Below are 21,071 nucleotides of genomic sequence, written 5' to 3'. Positions count from 1 at the left end.
ACTTCCCGATGTGGAAGATGCAGGTTTCGGCCTCTCGCACAGCCCCCAAGGTTCTCTATTTCCTTCTACCCACGCCGCTTGTGTTTTTATATCACGTAATGGGGTCTCATAATGAGTTATGGGATGTGGACCCGTTTATGGCGACTGGTGTTTGGAATTAGCATTTGTTGGGAGGAGAGGTGGCACTCATCTGTGCTGACCCACATCTGACCTCGGGCCGCTCTTCCTCCCTGCTTCCTCCAGGCCAGTCTGGCTCTCTCCGGCCTTGCCATGAATCACAGGCAGGACCAGCACTGGGCCCACCCATCAGACAGGTGTCACTACAACTGCTTATACTTATAGACCCAAAATTGTATTCCACAGAGCTATAGCTCAAGAATTTTAAGGCGATCATGATGTTATTAACAAATGGCTAACATTGGCCAAGAGACCTTCTAGTGTGTCAGCTCAAGGGGCTCTCGGCTGGGCAGACCTGGATTCAACCATGGGTGTCACAACCTGAGCACAGCCAGCGTGGCGCCATCGTGGAAAGGCAGCCTGACGCGGGGAGTCGGGCCTGGGAAAGGGAGAGAGGCACCCTCACGCGACACCCAGGAAGAGGCGTGAGAGCGAGCAGGGCGAAGAGGGAACCCACGCGGGAGGAGAACCGAAAGCAGGGTGTCAGCGTGAGCAGGGCGAGGGCTGTCTTTGCTGTGGGCGTCCGCTCAGTCTGGAAGCGCTGAGGCAGAGCGAGCCTATTTGGGAGAGACTGGCTTGCGATGTGACCGGATGGGGAGAAAACACGGAATCCTAGAGAAGGTGGAGTCAGGTGCCGGAATCAAGAAAGGGTAATGAGGAGAGAACGCTGTCATTCAATAAAATCCGTTCCACCATCTGTAGCCTTCAGAAATGAGAATAACTTTGCCAAAGGTGACATGGTTGCAGAGCTGTGAACCAATCCGAATCAGGTTCATTTTGGTGAGCTTACTGCATCAGGAGCCAACACTCACCCTTAAGCTATATAGCCACAAAACGATGACAGAAAAGCAGTGTATAATCGGGAAGCACATGTGAAGAGCGGAGTGTGTAGAAGTCTGAAGAAATGAGTACAGAGCAAGGTGAAGCTGGGTCGTCAGCTTGAGATGACTCTCGAGTTACTAAAGTTTGCAGATTCTGCCAAGTCAAGCCAACAAGCGTGAGCCAGTCACAGGGAGAGACAGCCTCACGTGAGCCTCGCCACAGGGGCTTCGGTACAAACCAGGTCAACTCTTCCTTAATTCACAGAGAAAAACTGCACACTCTGCTCCCGCAACACCAAGCACCCTCCTTCCCCTGTGGGTGCATCGCCTGAGAAGCCACAGTGAGAAGAGCGCTCACTGGGCTGCCTGTGATCCTAGCTGCCAGTTACGGCAGCTCCCTGGGTGGAAGGCGCTGTGCCCAGTGCTTTACCTGCCTCGCCTGGTGCTCTCTTCACAACGACCCCCCGAATTGGGTCCCAGTACTGTTAAGATTCTATAGACGAGACGGCTGAGGCTCATAACTTTCCTAAGGTCACAGAGCAAGGACGTGAGGGAGATAGATAGGAGTCCGCAAGCAACGCTATTAATCAGCAGACTTAAAACATGGCAACCGTTGCTGCTTTAATGCATACGTTTTATTGCCAATGTGAATTTTTTTTTTTTTGCTTTTCACTTCTCTCCGCAGGATGTGAAGAGCTGACAAAACTTGACTTGACTGTAAATTTCATTGGCGAGCTGAGCAGCATTAAAAGCCTTCAGCACAACATCCACCTGAAGGAGCTGTTTCTCATGGGAAACCCATGTGCAGACTTCGATGGCTACAGGCAGTTCGTGGTGGCTACTCTTCACCAGCTAAAGGTATGCTTGCTTGTTCCAAAGATGCGGGCATCTCAGGATAATGGAAACCAGCAACTGCAGTGATTCCCAGTTTACCCACAGCATTGTCACAGAACATGTTGCTTCAGAGAATGAAATATTCCAGAGAAGCAGAACCAATTCTTTGACTTACTGAGCCTTTAAAATTGTTTTAATCGTTTTAATAAATCTCGGAAAAATAAATTGCATACTTCTCTCCTTTCTCATCGGGAACACACAGAGCTTAACTTGACTATTTCTTAATGAGTTCAAATTGTTGCTTTGAAAATCATTCCGCATTTCTAATAGCAAAACAAAAGCTTAGGGAGTTTGTGATGGCTACAGCGGTATGTACTTTTTGTATTTCATAGTCTTAAATACTGTGCTTTTGTAATTATTGGTATTTTATTGTTGCTTCCTGTCAACTCGTTCTCTAAGTTAGCGGTTCTCAGACTCTGGTATGTGTTGGAATCCTTGGTCGTGTTTGCTGGGCCCACCCCCAGAGCTTCTGGTTCGGTGCGTCTGACATGACAACCAAGACTTTGCATGTCAGACAAGCTCTCAGGTGATGCTGACGCTGCTGGTCCAGGGGCTCCTTCCAGCTCCACTACTCCCTGCGTTGGCCTCTTAGGCCACAGCTCGCCTAATCTGATAGTTTCGGAACTAGGGAAAAGCATACGGTTTCTAGAGAAATCATATACCTGAGCGTATTAAAGTCGTAATGTTAATTTTCACGTGATTCCAAGAGTCCCCGGCCTGCACGAGGCCCCACGCCTCTGGGAGAATGCCCAGATGCCTCGGCTTAATCCTCAGAGGACACCGGCTTTCAGACTGCTGGGCTCCATGTAGTTGAAATTTCTGGGATCATGGGTCACATTTCTTCTCATTTAAATTTCTCTAAGAGAATGAGTGACTCAGTAATCGAGCGTAGAATGTGTGTTTAGAATACACGCTCAGTTAGCTCGAACATAATCCAGGTCGATCATCACTGCGCAGGGACTTCCTTAGAAAACGAACTGCCGGGAACCAGAGCATCACGGAAACGGGCCCCGTGGTGTGACGGCCCTGCGGACGTGAGGGGGCCAGAGCGTCTGTTTGGGGCTCACCTACCTGGCAAGCAGCTCAGGTGGGATTCACACCTGGCGGCGCACCTGACGGCGCCTCGGGCACACTGTGCCACCCCCGCCACTCCCTCTCCAGGTTAACGTGCAGCCCCCAGAATGAGGTTTTCAAGCCGATGATACTGTTAGTAGACGACTCTGATTCGGCTCTTCCATTAGGCAGCCGCCTCTCTTTGAAAAATAGCTTTTCATAAACGTGTTTACTATTGTTTAAAAATAGGTCGATAAACTTTAGACTCTTAATTACCATTTTATTGAAAGCTTGTGACCTACTTGGAAGGAATTGTGTTAACAGATGGGTTATTTTCCTGAAGCTACCCTACGGAAGTGCCGCCAACTGGATGTCTTAAACACTAGAGGTTCATTGTCCCATTGTTCTGGAGCCTGGAAGGTCAAGATCAAGGCGTAGGCAGCAGGGCTGATTCCTTCTGAGGGCTGTGAGGAGACTTCCACGCTCCACGCCCAGTGTCTGGTGGCCGCTGGCCATGTTTGATGTCCCTTGGCGTGCAGAAGCATCCCTATCTCTGCCTTTACCTTCTTTACCTTCACACGGTGGTCCTCTGTGTCTCTGTCTCTTCCCACGGCATTCTTTTTATAAGGACACCAGTCATATTGGATTGGGGGCCACCCTACTCTTAATCGCATCTGTAGTCCCTTTTGCCATATAAGGTAATATTCATGGGAATTTGAGCATGTCCAGTTTTGGGAGGAGGGGCATTTTTCCGCCTACCACACCTTTCTAAATACCTCATCTCTTTTTGTAGGATAGGCTGGGTAATAAATAGGTATCTTTAAACTGGTAGTTTTAAACTTCAGAATTTATATTGATGTTTTTATTTGAATATTTCAATTTCAAAAATCGCTATAAAAATACCAATATAAACAGTGACCATAACAATTAATAATACAGAAGGGTAAAAAGTGGGTTTATATATTTATTAGAGCCCAGTTCTGTGTTGTGGATAAGGCCCTTATAAAGAGTGTGTGGCAAGGGTCATCATTATACTTTAGAGCTACGGTTTGACTTGGGGCATCGAATCCTTGGTCTAGTGAGTAGTTATGAAAGTAGTATATTTCGAGAGCTTGTCATTCATTAGTGATTGGTTTCAACAGAGGACCTACTTATTATTATCAGTAAAAACGGTTTGCAAACTGTTAATCGTATGAAATAAACATTGACTTAGATCAAAGTTTCTGCTGTTCCCATTAAGTATGCTGCTTTTAATTCCATATCATTTTGGTGCTTAAACTTATTTCTAAGTTTAAAATATTCCCCTCGAAGTCAATGTGGTGCAGATTCAAATGACAATTTCGAATAATTGTTCTGTACCGGTTGTTTTTTTATCAAAGTGGTTGGATGGTAAAGAAATAGAACGTTCCGAAAGGATTCAGGCATTACAGGACTTCCCAGTAATTGAACAGCAAATCAGAGAGCAAGAGGAAGCGTACTTCCTGAGACGAGCCAAAGACAAGGAAGAAGCTCAGCGGAGGCTGCAGGAGGAGCGTGAGGAAGAGCCGGAGGAAGGTCGCCCAGGCGCCGGCGGACGTTGGTAGGTGGGTGCGCGGACGTCGCCGTCGTTCTGTGTGTGCGCTGTGAGAGTTCGCTTTTGAGTTAACTTCTGTTCGGAGCAGCAAGCTGCTCTTTTCCTAAGGTGCTCATAGTATCATTTGTATTCCAGACGATTAATTGGGAGAATATATTAGTATGTGGATTTGGGGGGAAGACTGTGAGTGCCCCACTATCTGTGACAATTCCGTGAGGCTTTCTTCCCTTAGAAAAAATGTCTTTGTAAACTTGCTATTTTAATTTGCATCTAAACTTATCCTCCGACAAAAATCTCTCTCAAAGATGCACCGTAAAGATGAATTAACAGGTGTACACTTTGATTTGTAAAGTAGGAATATTTTAGAAATGTTAAATGCAAGTCGCATAATTATAAATTGAATACTTTTGATTGCATCATAAAATGCCTTATTTTGTGAATTATATAATGAATATATTTTTAATGTGATTAATAAGCCTCTAATGGGTTTTTTTTTACAAACATGATTTTTTTATGCTTGTTTAAGTGAATTGCATCTATAGTCAGTTGATTTGATTTCATTTGATTTCAAAGTAAAAGCTTTAAATATTTTGATAACAGCACTTCTTAAACTCAAGAAAATCATGTTATAAAATTTCCAGACAAACAGAAATGTTAAAAAAAATAAATAGGCAACTATAGCTCCACCATCCAGATTTCACAAATGTCAATAGTCTGCATCGTTGGCTTTGGATCTTCTACAAAATAAGAAATAAAACGTCATCCCTGAGCAGCCCTCACCGTCCCTCTCTGCCTTCGTGCCCAGCAGCTCCTGCCGTCCCGCAGTCAGTGTGCGTTTCGTGTGTGTTGATCCATTCATGTTTTTTAACACACTTACTATGTCGTTACGCCTCCTGGACAAGAGTAGTTTGTTGCATTTTTTTTTTTTTTAAGCAGGAATGATTATCTTTCTACTGCCCAGCTTTGTGTTCAACGTTGTGTTTTTGAGATTTATGCGTGTGAAGAGGCTTAGCCCTAGTTCCTTCGGTCTAACTGTGGAATCTGTTGGACGAATAAATCGCGATGGATCGCAGAGGTGATGCTCACAGTATCTAACAGCTAGTGATTCGTCGGCCCTGATCGGAGCGCGCACCGGCTCCCGCCACCTGCGCGGCCCTCCTGGAGGCTGCCGACTGAACGTCCACCCCAGTGTAGCCAGCCCTCCTCGCGTGGCCATTTGGGTTGCTTTCCTTCTTCTGTGTATTCAGACAATGTTGCACGTGTCTCCTTGTGCAGGTGTGAAATTTCTCCAGGGTATTCAGTAGTGACGTGGCCACATCAGTTATTAACATCTTTCCAGCATTATATGCATTAATTACCCACTTGTTTTCTAAAGTATTTTAATTTATACTCATGTATCAACAGTATAGGAGAGTACTGGATAATGTGATATTTTAAAACGTTGGCCAGTCAAGTTGGCTGTTGAAGAGCACCTGATGTTTAATTTGTGTTTCTAGAATTACTAGTGAGTTTGAATATCTTCTTATGGATGTTGGCTCTTCAAATTTCTTCTGTTTTGGTTCTCTTCCGGTCTTCTGCCTATTTAAGTGAGTTGCAAATTTTTTCTTATTGACTTATAGATCTTTTATGTTCTGGATGAAAGTTCTTTTGTAGTTACTTGCTTTGCAAATATCTATTTCCAGTCATGACTCATCTTTAATGTTAAAAAGTGCTTGTGTTTTATAGAATTCGGAAATATCCGTGTAGTTAAGCTTAGCTTTGCACTCTTTGGTGCTGTTTATGAACATTTTCATTACTCCAGTGTCATACTTAGCTATCTGGAACTAACTTTTGACGACGGTGTAGGCGCGGGGCACTAATCATTTCCCACATGGATAACCAGTGGTCTCTGCACCATTTATTAAGGTGGCGATGTTCTCCCACTGACCTTTAATGCCACCCTTACCATATGCCCTCTACTTGTGTGTTCATGGGTACATTTCTGGGTTCCCTAGACCAGGAGTCTGCCAACCCCTGGGCCTCAGATTGGTTCTGATCCATGGCCTGTTAGGAACCGGGCTGCGCAGCAGGAGGTGAGCAGAGGTCAAGGGAGCGAAGCTTCATCTGCATCTGCAGCGGCTCCCAGCACCAGCATCGCCGCCTCAGCTCCACCTCGGATCATCAGGCATCAGATTCTCATAGGCAAACCGGTCCCCGGTGCCTAAAAGGTTAGGTACCACTGCCTTAGATTGTTCCAGGGAGCACCTCCACGTGGTTTTAATTCCTATAGACTTATGGGAAATCTTGATATCTGGTGAGAGATAGTCTCAATATTCAAAATTATCTTGGCTCTTCTTAGTTTTTCACTTTACTGTAAGAATTTTAGAATCTGCCATTCAAATTCCCCCTCAAATCCCCACTGTAATTTTGATCGAAATTGCATTTAATTTATATGTTAATTTCGGGAAAGTTAACATCTTCATGACATTGGTTCTTTCCTTGCTGAACTATTTATAAATAGCCCTGTCTATTTAGTTAGACCTCTGAGCCCTTCAGGAAGGTTTTGTCGTTTTCTCTGTAAAAGTCTCACACCATGTTTTATTAGTTTTATTTATAAATATCTTGTGGAATGGGATTTTAAAAATAGACTTGTAATTGGTTCTTTCTGATGTATAAGGAGACAGATGATTTCTATACACTGATATTAAGCAATCTTGCTGAACTTTTTAAAAAGATGCAATAGTTAGCCTGTGCATTATCTTTACTAGGTAGGAAAACATTTTTTCTAAACAACAACTTAAAATTTTTTCTCTAATTCTTCTACCTCTGCTTTATATTTCCCTTATGGTGCTTGGTAAGACTTTCAGTATGGAATAACATCAGTAAGATATATATATGTAGATATAGATATCTTGTTCTATATATCTATATCTATATCTATATATATCTCTTATATCTATCTCTATATATCTTGTATGTATATAAATATATCTTATGTGTATATATAAGTATATATATACATATATACATAGATATATATATACACATACATATATATATATGTATGTATGTATGTATGTATGTATCTTGTTCCTGACTTTAAAAAGAATGTTTCCAGTTTTTCATCATTAAATATAATGTTTGTTGTGGGTTTTGGTAGAGTTAAGTAAGTTTTTTTTATTCCTACTTGATAAGAGCTTTTATCATCACAGATACTGGATTTTTATTAAATGCTTTTTCTGAATCTATTGAGATAATCATGTTTTCCTGTTAATGTGTAAAATCATATTAATAGATTTTCCAATATTAAACCATCCTTGACTTTTTAGAATAAACTCACTTTGTCTGTATGATACATTTTTGTTCATATGCAATATTTTTGCCTATATGATATATTTTCAATGCATTGCTACATTCATTTTGCTAATATTTTAAAATAATATTTAACCTAGTTTATAAATGAGTTTATGCTATATTATCTTTTTTTATTGTATTTTTTCCTAGTGTTTCATATCAGTTATAATAGGCACACAAAATATGTTGGGAATCACTCCTTATCCTTGGCTTAGAAAAGTTTCCAAGCATTTAGAAAGATCTGTTCTTTGCATTTTAGTGGAAGCAGACAGGTGGGTTCCTTACAGAGCCTACTTGCTTCCCTCCCGGGACTGACTGTCCCTCAGCCATCACTCCCCGCCCCCCCCCCCACCCCGCTTCACTCCATTTGGCCTATATGAACAGAAACCTAGACATCTGGAGGAGACTCCCTGAAACAGTGACTCGCTGACGTAGTTGGCGAAGAGCAAGCGGCTGCTCTTCTGCTGCAGGAAGAAACACCACAGAGGTTTAGGGGCTCAAGAAGGGGAGCTGAACGTTTCGTCTCTTGATTAGACAGAGCCCGCTTCCAGCCTGGAGAATGAAAAGATGGAATGTGGCCTAGAATAGCCTACGAGTAGAAGGGTCGGGAAGGGGGGCATCGGTGGAAGCAGCTGACATGTCAGGCGTTTGGCATGGTGAGGCTTTGAGGATATCTCATAGGCCAAGGACACGCGGTAGAAGGAGCTGCACTTGAGCTGTCTTGAGCAGATGCTCCCTAAGCGTGTGCCGGCAATAAGAGACTGTGGGGTGGATCGTCAAAGGCCGAAGCTGAGGGATTATCACAGGTAACAAGCCAGGTAGTGCATTGATCACTCTGGTAGGAGACAGTGTACTTGGAGAGCCCTTGTTGAGGGCCAACAAGAACCAACAATTGTGCTCACAGGAGAAAGCCAGAAACTGGGCATCGGCCCCAGAGAAGGTACCAACAGCCAAGGTTTAATAGCATCATCCTCACAGGAGTTATTTGCCTGCTTCTCCCTATCCATCCTCCCGGGCCCAAATTTCTGTAGGCAGGAAGAACCTGAAGAGGCCCAGTGAGACGGGGTACAGCGGGGATGAGTAGCCCATGTGAATTCTTTCATTTAGTATCATTATGTAACAGAGCATATTTTCTAGAGCAAGGTCAGAGGAAAGAGGCTGTTCCCAGTGTTTACCATTTGAATGATGTCATTTTCTCTGTGCTAGAATAGAATCTCCTGAAGGAACTGTCGTCTGCCTTGAATAGGGTTGTATCTCTGGTGCCTGGCACACAGAAGATGCTCGATAAGTATTTCTTGAATCTGTGTTGAACAAATGTTGAATATCTCATGTAATATCCATTCGAAGCCACATAGAGACATTATTTAATTCTCTTACAATCCACAAAGCATAAATAAAAAAGAGAATAGAGGACTGTTACCATATAAAGCTAAAACACCAGAAGTTATCCATGAAAAATGGAGTAGATAGAGACTATACCATGGGGAATTTCACACGCCCCACTAGGGAATTTTGGAGCTAGAGAATCAGAAGAGAACCTGGGATTAATATGATTTTGTTTTCCTGTTAGAACGAGCCTTCAGGAGCAGTGAAGAGTGTGGGATTGAGGGATGCAGGACGGGAGATGGGGGTCTTGCTAAGTCTCAGAGGGCCCTGAGTTTATCTGATCATCAGTACCTCCTGCAAAATATTGTAAAACACAGATTCCTGGGCTTTACCTCAAATCTGCTGAATAGACACTCTGGTGGGAGCCCAGGAATCTCTACTTTTTATAAAGCTCTCCAGGTAACTCACACCGGCCAGGTGTGTGATCCCTTAGATCTGAGTCCTGCGGTCGTCTAGGTGACAGAGGAAAAGAGCCTGTCCCAATGCCATGGCTGTCATTTCCTCCAGCTTGGCTCAGCTTCGCTCTGTTTTAGGCACATTTCGTCAAGGTAAGAAGATAATCTAAGAAAAATACGTGAGATATTTAAGGAGCAGCGTTAAGGACGAACCTCAGGCATCCATCATCAGTCTTACGTGCGCTGTGCCTCTTTGTTCTTTCCTAGCTCATCTTCCCTGGAGAATCATGAGTACCTCCAGGCACAAGGGATGCAAGATGGGGAGCAAAACAAAAAGAAGCTGGCTGACAGCGAAGATGACCTGGGATTCTGGAACAAGCCCTCTTTGTTTACTCCTGAATCTAGATTGGAAACTCTTAGACATGTGGAAAAACAACGGAAAGACCAAGAAAGATTAAGGTATTCCATTTTTTTCTCTGTCATCGTGAAGGAGATCACACTTTCTTATGGACTCAGTTTTCACGGCTGCATACTATTTTCCTCATTATCTGTGTTCAGGCTTCATTAGCCATCATGCACGAACTTTGCTTTTTTTAAGTTCAGCTTTGTGTTGAATTGTCTCCACTAACATTTATTCATATCAAACTACCTTCTTTAGAATATCATGAGCTATGGCATTTTTGGTAGGGTTTTGTTTGCACATCTTTAGTTTTGTAACCACTTTAAACGTGTTGAGCGATGGCATGGCCTGGGTTAGAGATGCTGGTTGTCATGGTACCAAGAAAAAGGCCACTTGGTGAGATGAATGAGTTCCTCCGCATCTTTTAACTTCCAGAATTAACAATTAGAAATAAATTTTCTAGGTATTATCTTTTCCTAACTCTCTTGAACACTTAACCGTATGCTTTCACATTTGAATTATTTGGATATAATTTGATGATGCGTTAGAAGCCGGAATGCTTAAGCTATTATTTTTGGAGAAGCTTTTTTAAAGATAGGCTCTGTGTCATTCCGTTCTGTGTCATTGCTTAAGTCTGTATGTCAAATGTATCACTTATGAGGATACTTATAATTCACGAGCTCCAGAAGGTGATCAGTTAGCTCTGAAATACAGCAACTCGTGGCAAGGGCACAAGTGAAAACCAGTCTCTCTCCCCGTGGTTATCAACTAAGAGAAGAACCGAAAAGAGCAGAAAAACAATTGGAAATCTCTGCTGCTTCTACAAAATTTTTCTTTATTAATTAACTAGATAGGGAGGTACAGAACTGAGACTCAAATTTTATCTAAAATGCTCATGTATAAAATTCAGTGATTTGTATACCAAGAGGCCACTCAGTGCTTTGGGAACAGCATGGGAATAACATCAGAAAATGTGGATTCACGATGTGACTCTGCTGTTTACTCTGTGTGATGCTGGCAAGCACCTGACCTCTCTGTTTTCTCACCTGCTAATCAGGGGCTAGCACACCTGCCCCATCCAATGCACTGTATTGTTAGGAGAATCAGATGGGCCATAAATGCAGAAGTGCTTTGCAGGCTCAAGAACCCTTTGAAATGGAAATCGTACATGTTTATATGATCTGTACTGTATTTCTGATGTATACACAAACACATATGTACACATATTTAGATATGTGTACATGTATATACATATATAAATTACATTATATTGAACCTGAAATCAGGATAAACTTTTTCCCTGATGACAGCCTAAAATAGTATGGCTGACCTGGATGAAAGTCCATTCACTCTGCCCAGTGCACTGCGGTCTACCCAGCTAGCAGGGCACTCAGATGTTCACCTCTTCTGATACCCCTTCATTGTCCTGGCTCACAGAGAGGAACATGGTTCACAGAAACATGAACTTACTGGAGCTGGGGGTCCAGGTTAGGGTGCAGAAAAGTGTGAATAAATCTATATTTTACAGTAAAGTTAACTGTCATAAAATCTGTATTAAAAGAATAGAAATCCAAGGCAAAGAATTGCCTGTGATTCCATCATCTAAACAAATTTATTCATCTGATCTTCTAGAGCTTATCTGTAGATGCCTATTTAAGTTTTATATATGTTTTTAAATATATAGAACTTATGTTCTATGTTTTTCTTTCATGTTATTCCATGAAACTTTTCCTCTTTGCTTTATTTATTTTCCAACTATTCCTACCCCTTCAAGGTGTTGTTAACTGGCTTGAGTCAATCCCACCACAACTTTTTGTACTATCTACAAGCCTATGAATCATTTCTTCAAATGCAGGATATGGGCTCTTAAAGAAATGAACTTATATTTTATATATTTGTTCTTAATAAATACAGTATCAGCAATTTTCTGTCACTTTTTAGATCAGTAAGTAAAGAGCGAACACACTTTTTAATAGCTGCGGAATATTTCACCGCATGAACATGCCACAGTTGATCCAGTCATTCCTCCATTGGTGGGAATTCGTGACAGTTCTGGGGTTTTGTCCCTGCAGAGAATACTGTGACAGCCATCCTCTACGTAGGTCTTTATGTTCTGGTATTTTTATTTCTACAGAATAGATTCTACTTGGCATTTTTAGCATTGTAATTTTAACTAAAGCAGAGGCTGTATACACGAATGAAGACTTGACAGCAATCTGGATTAACCATGCATAAAATAGACCTATTGAAATATTAATATGTGTTTGTTTCATAAAAAGGGTTTTTCCCCCCATTGAATTATCTGGCAGATTGTCTTGGTCACATTTTCACTGTGTAGACATCAATGCAACCGCACAGAAGTCTGGCTGGCTTGTCGATTCCCAGAAAGGAGTAGAACTTCATAACAGCAAATTGTGATATAGTCACAAATAACGGAATAATTTTCTTAGTTTCTCAAACATATTACTTACTTTTATATTCTCTTTATTTTTCCTCTCCCCTCTGCCCCTTGCTCCTATCCACTGCCAATCTTCAGAGAAAAAAAGAAGAAAGTGAAACCACCCAGGACTTTGATCACTGAAGACGGAAAAGCCCTCAACGTAAACGAGCCCAAGTAAGTGAGGCCGCACAGGGACTTGAGGACGCAGAACGTGTGCCGTTGGTCATTCTGGTCGCAGGTGTGCTCTGCACGGGACACGTCTGACCGCTCTCAAAAAGCCCGATGCCCCTAACAAGAGTGACGTTTGTGCATATTTGAAAGCAAAACCTCTCTTATGTTTTCAAGTGCATAACGTTATATTTCATCTTCTTGGCATCCGGAAAATGATCTTGACATATGGAAACCTTAGCGATATGTGTATCCCCTGAAACTTTGGGCCACCGACAGTTTTATGCCTGAGAGTTGCCGATGCGGTATTGTTGTGTTTAAGCATTTTTAAGACTCTGCCGTGAACAGGCTGGCTGAGAATACTGCTCCATCGCTACCCGTCTACTTTATACCCTGGAACACATTCACAAAGCATTCAAGAACTAAGGAAAGAAATCGATATAAATACCCCCGTGAAGCTAATGAGAGAGGGAAAATATTCAAACTGGAAATCCTCAAGTATAAGAATATCTTATCTATTCTATCTGGCTGTCTTAAAATTTAAAACTAAAAAGCAGCCTAAAATACACACCAAAAAGCCTATGGCCTAAATCTTCTTTCCTTTATTTCATTACTCAAAATCTGTTTACTTGCATCGTTTTACTTGTGATGCGTTCACCATGATGACGGTGCCGTCCTGAATCATTGCTAGGCATCCCACGTTTTATCGGCACGGCAATCTCGTGTGATAGGCACTATTTATTTTGTCATAGGTCCAAAACCGCAGCCTGAGCGAGGCGAACTGACTTGCCCAAGGTCACTTAGCTAACAGGCGGTGTGTCCGACTTGCTCGTGCTAACGCACTTCCGGCGCTTTCCATGATCGAGGTTATAATCCCACCCTCCCCAGCCCCGTGCACACACGCCTTCCATGTCCAGCAGGCACGAAGGCAGCGCGAGACACGGCGCTGGGCACTGGGGTTACAGCAGTGAATACGACGGGTTTCCGCCTTCGCGGAGGTTGAAAATCTAGTGGGAAAATGTCTCTCGTCAGCCTTCAGCAGGGCTCAGGGGCGACCCCCAGAGCTCCCTGTGTCCCTCGTGAGACCACCACTCCTCTCACCACACCGACCACTTTACCCGCCTCTAAGCCAATTCTGTTTAGGGGTATTCCCTGAAGAACTTATTCCGCATGACCTCCCCTATTACCGCCTACTGCGGTCACCCTTCCTTACCTTCCTGGTCATCGGTCCTCCTCCAGAGTCTTATTCCCACATGGCTCTGTACACCTAATCTGACACCTTCTCTCCCCTCCCCCTGACCCCCCATCCTTTCCACTGTGCCCTCTGGAGCTCATGCTTTGTTAACAAAACCTGGACAAGTGCAAGAGCTTGTCAGGAGCCCCCACGGTTCATCACTTGGCCTCCTGTGATCTCTTCTACTCCACTGAATAAAGAAGGATGAAGGGAGGGAAGGGTACACACTCCCTCTCTGTAGGAAAATTCCTGGGACGCGCCGTATAATCCTTTCCTTCACAGAACTAAGTCACATGACCTCATCTAGCTGCAAGGGAGGCTGGAAAATATAGTCTTCATTCTTAACATCCACGTTTCTAGTTAAAATCGGGTCCTACAACCATGGAGAAAGGGGGAGTGAATAGTAGGGAATGACGACAATCTCTGTCATAGAAAACTCCTCTGGAATTGCCTTTCAAGTGACGTATGAAGGGAGAGTTGCAGCTGGCCAGCTGGGAGATGGAGGAGCAGCAGTCGAGGCAGAGGGGAGAGTGTCTGTAAAAGCTGAGATGCGATTGAATGCATGAGTCATTTCAGCAACTGAAGTCCCTCAGGGGGAGTGGCCGCCTCGGGCAGACGTACTGCCAAAAGCCAGATCTGTGGCTGGTTTTATATTTTCCCAAACAGTTTAGCTTATATCCTTTAGTCCTTCCGATTAATATGTTGACAGGACGGACGTCACACCTAGGTCCCGGCCTCGGGGTGTAGGCGAAGGATTTCGGGCTTTGAAACCCTGCCTTCTAAGGCTCATGTGGCTTGTTTCCCAGCTCTGTCAACCTCTCCGAGCCCCTGTTTCTGCATCTGCAGAATGGAGGTGACGTAACAGGCAGTGCCCCAGCATTTCCCAAGGCAGCGCAGAGGTCAACAGCGAAAGGCAAAGAAAAACCTAAGGCAAGGAGCGAGGAGACAGGGCAGGTTACAGCTTAATTAAAGAGTAGATGCCGGATAAGGGGCACACCTACGTCGCTCAGTTCTCCACAAATAACTCCAGGGTTTGAGTTTGCTCCTGGAAAACGCGAATGAAATAGAACTTTTCAACCACCAGATGTCTCCATCTCTGCACCAATGCTCATTTTCTGTCTGTAATTTACCTTAAGGTTCTCACATGAAAACACCGCGAAGACAAATAATGCAGGAATAGATCGTACATTTCTGTTGAAATTTTTAAAGCACCGTAGACATTTTATTGTCCAGCTACCAAAATAAGTTTGTCGTTGGAAATTATTATATAATTATTGTGAATTTTACTTCTGATAATGGGATGAGGCTGTCTATAAAAGTATTACTAAATACATCATCTTTGTTTTTTTCCTCCAAATGAATTATTCCTTAGACTTGACTTCTCTTTGAAAGATGATGAAAAGCGTAACCAGATCATCCTGGACCTTGCCGTGTACAGGTAAAGACAGTTTATCGTGTATTCTAATGGCATTTCTGTCCATTTTTGTTCTCCATTGCAAGCTCTTGAGTTGTGAAACACTTTGAAAGGAAAATTGGTTGACAAGCAATCAGCACCTACTCTTCTCCTGGTGCTTATTTCTACCTCTCCGTGCTTTTTGATTTCTTTCTGACAAACAATAAATGTACTTGCATTTTTAGAAATTTGTGGTCAAGGCAGGAACTTGGTTTTGTTTGTTCCTTCCTCCTTATACCTCCAACACGTGAAACATCTCCTGGCACCTGGTAGTTGCTCAGTAAGTACAGGAATGAATTCGCGAATGGACGAATGAATGATGAGTCCCATCCCGATGACGGGACTCAAATAAAGCCTTTCTCTGTTCAAGGGCCGTTGTACGTGCTCTATTTTACTTACTCTCACAGCCCAGTAAAGTAAGAAGGCTCACTATTCTGGAACTGCCCAGGACGGGGTATGCTTTCAGAGGCGGAGTCTTGTCAAAGTAATCACAGCGATTCAAGGAGCCCGCACAGGAGCCCTTGGGCCTAGTTCCAGCTTTTTTTTTTTTTTTTAATTGTGATAAAATATACCTAACTTAAACCTCACCATTTCAAGTCTGCAACTCAACGATGTTTAATAAATTCACAGTGTCGTGCAACCATTGCCACTATTTACTTCCAGAAAATTTTCATCACCCCAAAGGGAAACCCTGTACCCATTAAGCAGGCACTTCCCTCTCCCCCGACAACCCCCAACCTGCTTTCTCTCTGCAAAATGTGTCGATTCCAGCTATTTCGCACAAACGTAATCACATCTGGCCTTTGCGCCTGGCTTCTTTCATTTAATATAATGTCTTTAGAGTTTATCTACATGGCAGCATGTGTCAGCATTTCCTTCCTTTTCATGGCTGAATAATATTACACCGTACGGATACACCTCTTATTGTTCATCCACTTACCAGTTGATGGGCGTTTGGGTTTTTCCACCCTTGGCAATTGTGAATAGGGGCCCGGTCCGCGCGCGGCCCCCTTCTGCCCACACCGCGCTGCCCCTGCCACACGCCTGCCAGCCCTGCCCACGTGCTGCCGGTCACCCGCCTCAGAGCGCTCTCTGCTCTTCTCCGGCGGACTCGCTTCCGTTCCTCCATGTCCCCACGCTGCCCTTGTGGCTCCTCTCTTACACCTTTTTAAGTCCGTTCTGTTTTCAGGTCTTATTCCTGGAGTTTAATGAGTGTGTAAGCCTCTCCTTTTAGCTCCGTCGACCGCTAAACCTTCAGTCCTCAGAGGAGGGCTTCCCTCGCCGCCGTACGTGTCCATCTTCAAAGAGTGCTGTGTCTCCTGTCTAGGCAGTAAAATCCTTCCAGTCCCATACTGCTGTCCAAACTAATGACGCTGAAATTCCTTGTTATCTTCATCAGCACATGGAAAGTTAACTTCACGCATTCATGTATACTTCCTGCCTTTATGCAATAAATATAGAACATCTACTATATCCCAGGCCCTGGGCGATTGTGACTGGTGTGTTTTAAATACACTCACTGCTCTTCTGTAGCTTACGGTCCAGACAGACAGTAAGCAGGCGGGTATGCAATAAGCAATTACAGAGGGAGGAGAGTACTGTATAGGAGAGGGGCAGAGTTCAAGGCGTGTGAGTCCGGTGGTTGGTGGTGTAGTCAGGGAAAGTCAGTGACATGAGCTCTGAAAATCAAATGGTAAGCAACTGTGAGCTCTGCAAAGAACTGGCAGATTGTTTTAAGCAGAGGAAAAACACAGGTAGGGGAAGATGAACATTTTAGGAGGCCCTAAGCATGAAATAGAACATGTAATCAATTAATGTGGGAGATATTAAATGTGACGTTTTAGGAAACTTCGACTCTACTTTTGATTATTAGAATACTTTTTATTAAATGTAGTGATGCCTTGTTAACACTAATTATATACTAGGCACTGTGCACGGGTCCTCAGAGCAGTCTCAGAGGATAGGCATTTCACAGATGAAGAAACAGGCTTAGAGAGGTTAAGGAATGTGGTCCAAGGTGATACAGCAGAAGGGGGAGGAGTTCTTCCTCACAGGTCTGTGTGACTGAAGCCTCTGCTATCCTGGTGACCTCAGAGTTATCCTGCTTGCCTGAGTGTGATTTTCGCATCATCACTGCATTTTCTAATGTTCACAATATTTTAAGATGCATAAAATCGTCATCCGATGAAACGAGCGAGGTGAAATCTATATCTTTCATTTGTTCAGAAAGTCGAGGAGAATAATTGCCTTCTGATCCTGGGGTCGGTGCCATGGACGGCAGGCTTTGCTTCCTCAGCAGGATGTGACGTCACAGGGAGAAGCAAAGCCAGCGCAGGGGAGATGGCATCAGGGCGGCCGCAGAACAGCTGCAGGGCTGGGGAGCGGCCCTGCGGGCAGGGGCTGCTGGCCGCAGGCTCCAAGCACAGCGGGTGCAGCATCCTGGCCATTCCAGTCGGTCATGGGGGCTTAAAATAAAATATTCACAAAAGAACATGGCAAGCTGCTCTTTGCAAACCTCCGATGTTCGAGACCCCAGATATTTTTGGGTTCAGGACAATCAATGCCAAATGAACTTGTGGGTCTAAAAATGAAATTGCTGGTATATTGAATTTCCTTTCGTCTTTCGTCTGGGATTAATTCAAGCCTAATTTTTGAAGACCCGTTTAGCATGGAAATTTTAAACTCTCTTCGTTTAAAATGGTCCCATAAGTATGAATTTGTATATTTGTAAATTAACTTGCAAACATAATGTTTTTGAAAATCACAGGATTTAGTATGTTTAATGTGTTTATTTTCAAGGTATATGGATACCTCGTTAATCGATGTTGATGTGCAACCAACTTATGTGCGAGTGATGGTCAAAGGAAAGGTGAGTAGAACCCTAGAGACCGTTCTCATTTCGAAAGCCAAGCCTTGGAATAAGGCAGGTTGCCTGAAAGTTTCGTTTTGTTTCATTTTGCTGTATTATAACAGAAAAAGAGAAACCCAATCAGAGGACTATTTTTTAAGCACATGGGAGTGGTACTCAGCAGTAATGGATGCTGACCATGGTGTAGTTTGATAAAATTAATATTTTTAACCTGTGTCTATAGCACTGGTATTTTTTCCAAAGCTGATGATCGTATATATGGTAGCCTATGCTTAAAATTACATTTAAATACTACACTCATTTTAAATTGTCAATAATTTCATTCATAGCAACTGTAATTTGATCATTTTTGAAATAGTTATTGCTAATTCTGAGCATTCCTAAGAGGTAGGTTGGAGACTTTAAAATGGAAATATGTTGATGTTTTAGGACAACAATTTTTGTCTCTAAATTATTTATCAGCCTTGTTAACATAAATGGACCAGTGAGTGTTTCATTGTGATTAATAACTGTTTTTTTTAGACTATTTATTAAAGTAGGTAAAATAGTTCATGCATACCTAACATAGCTCATATATTTTTTTCTAATAAGTCTAAGCACATCTTTAATTGCATGGTGAATTTTACATTTGTAATGAAAATGCTCTTGAAGCGACTGCTCTCTCGTGTGAGACGAAGGCACCCTCGTGACACTTCCTGTCCATTCTCAGCCATTTCAGCTTGTCCTGCCGGCAGAAGTCAAGCCTGACAGCAGCTCCGCTAAAAGATCTCAGACGACTGGGCACTTGGTGGTCTGCATGCCCAAGGTAGGTGATGTCACCGGCTGGGGCGCACGGCGACTCGCCCTGCCAGGTCTTCCCTCCGCAGCCCTCTCCTGCCTCCGCGGGCCAGAGCGTGGATGGGAGCCGGCGCTGGTGAAGCGCGTGGCTCTTCCCAGTGGGGCAGGTGCCTTTGAGCATGTCGATTACGCCGCGGTCATACTTGCCTCACAGATAACTAACTGTGAAGGAGGACGGAGCAGGCCTTGGATAGCTAAGAATGTGTTTGAATTCCAAATGCTGACCTTGCCGGTTTTGGGACTTCGGGCCAATTACGAACCTTCCTAGGCCTCTGTGTCCTAATATAATTCTTAAGAGAGATAATACATGTAAAATCCAAAGCATAGTGAGTACCCAATAAATACTGCTATCTTTCCTATTATTTTATGATACGGACAAGATGTTATTGTAAGTAAAACTCTTTTTCGGCTGTCTTTGCGGGAGGAGTGGTAGAGATTGCTTTTGATATGAATCAGAGGAAGAGACACAGAGCTCTCTCCTGTCGCCATGGGGTAGCAGCTCCTCTGGACTGATCAAGCCGGTTTAGCTGAAGAGCCCAACAAGCCTTGCTTGGCCTAACCCTGGACAATCGAACCAGCCTCTGCCAAAGAGATGGCAGTACTTCGTTTAGTTTCTATTATTTTATGTTTGGTCACCGTTGCGTCATGCCGTGAGGTTGGGCTGCAGTCGGCTTTGCCCAAGTCGCTCGGGCTTCCAAGGGGAGGAAGAGATAAGCCAGTCCAAGCAAGTGAGGTCCTGCCCGTGAGGAAGAACAGAAGGATGGGGCAGGCATGTCTGCTCAGAGCCCAAACCCGATTAACCAATAAGGCTTCTATAATGATTTAATAATCCTTCGTTTGCCCCTAGCCAGTTTCGCAACAGATCAAATATAGGTAAGCAATTACGTATTTTTTCTCTGAGGCAATAAAACAGCAAATATAATTTGTCGTCAAGCAAAAAAATAACAAACACAACTGTGAGAATCGTATTGTCCTTGGTGACTGCAACAAATTAAGGAAACGCTTCTATGCTAATGAGAATATCCTGTAGAGAAATCTAAGAGATAACTTAATTACCTGTGTACTTTGATATAGACATGTGTATGACACTACAATCAGCAGGTGTTTTGTTTTGTTTTGTTTTTTGGAAACTTCCAGTCTAACTGAAAAGCCAAAGATGGGATGGTATTTATTTTCTAAAAGGAGATCAAGACATGATTTGTGTCCCTAGTGCTGGTGCAAGGGAATTGATCAGGAAGCCTTTGCTGTCACTGCTTATGAATCTTTTAAATAAACACAGCATTCTTTTTCCATTATCCTTTCCGTTTTTATATCTGTCTCTATTTTTCCTGTTAAATACACATAAAAAGTATAAAAATTATATATCTCGTAATGTATGTTTTTCTATGCATTACTCTTATGTTCGAGTATTTTTTTTGTAGTTTTTTTCTCTATAGCTGCTATGTATTTTCTGAAGTTTATTTACTGATTTTATTCCCACTTTGAGTGAGGTTATTCCCCTATCACATTTTCCGAGTTTACGCTTGGCCTTCAGTATGTGGTCAAACTAAGTTATGTGTACGTAAACAATTGCCATCACCAGCCTGGGACATGATCTCATCACAGCCCAACTTAACAAGATTTAGCTGAAATTTTGCATTCACTGAGAAGCTTGCATCTCATCATTAAATTAAACTCCCATCTAGATTCTCAATTGACATGTTACAGGAACACTTCAAGAGTATGCTTCATGATTTCCTTCGGGTGTTCTTGCAGAATAATTAACTGAGATTAAGGAAGTTGCCATGTGAGCTGAACAGCAAAATATATTTACAGCTTTGGTCGGTGGATATCCTGTTTGATTCTTCTGCATTGAGCACGAATGTAAAAGTCACCTATTAAGGTCAATATTACAGACCATGATTCTAAAAAACGGTCTCAGACTCCCTTCTTCCGATTAGTTGGACACGTATTTCTCAGTACTTTCTGTTCAGATATGCTTATCATATGCCCGTCGTAAATTCTCTCTGAGTCTCTGATTGTTCATTTCCAGTGGGTC

At 43.0% G+C, this 21,071-nt stretch overlaps 1 protein-coding gene across 1 annotated transcript in view; it reads left to right on the top strand.

The window, feature by feature from the left end:
- LRRC6 (leucine rich repeat containing 6) overlaps positions 1-21,071 on the top strand; it is a 52,196-nt gene that overhangs the window by 11,847 nt on the left and 19,278 nt on the right. The window contains exons 4-10 of the mRNA XM_036233045.1: positions 1,684-1,856; positions 4,325-4,524; positions 9,900-10,091; positions 12,569-12,646; positions 15,247-15,312; positions 18,127-18,196; positions 18,906-19,001. Coding sequence (XP_036088938.1) covers positions 1,684-1,856; positions 4,325-4,524; positions 9,900-10,091; positions 12,569-12,646; positions 15,247-15,312; positions 18,127-18,196; positions 18,906-19,001 — 875 coding nt within the window. The remainder of the gene's footprint in view (positions 1-1,683; positions 1,857-4,324; positions 4,525-9,899; positions 10,092-12,568; positions 12,647-15,246; positions 15,313-18,126; positions 18,197-18,905; positions 19,002-21,071) is intronic.

Source organism: Rousettus aegyptiacus, unplaced genomic scaffold, assembly GCF_014176215.1.
Source record: "Rousettus aegyptiacus isolate mRouAeg1 unplaced genomic scaffold, mRouAeg1.p scaffold_m13_p_15, whole genome shotgun sequence".
Taxonomy (NCBI): Eukaryota; Metazoa; Chordata; class Mammalia; order Chiroptera; family Pteropodidae; genus Rousettus; species Rousettus aegyptiacus.
The sequence above is the reverse complement of the archived record's forward strand: the minus strand, read 5'-3'. Positions and strand labels throughout refer to the sequence as shown.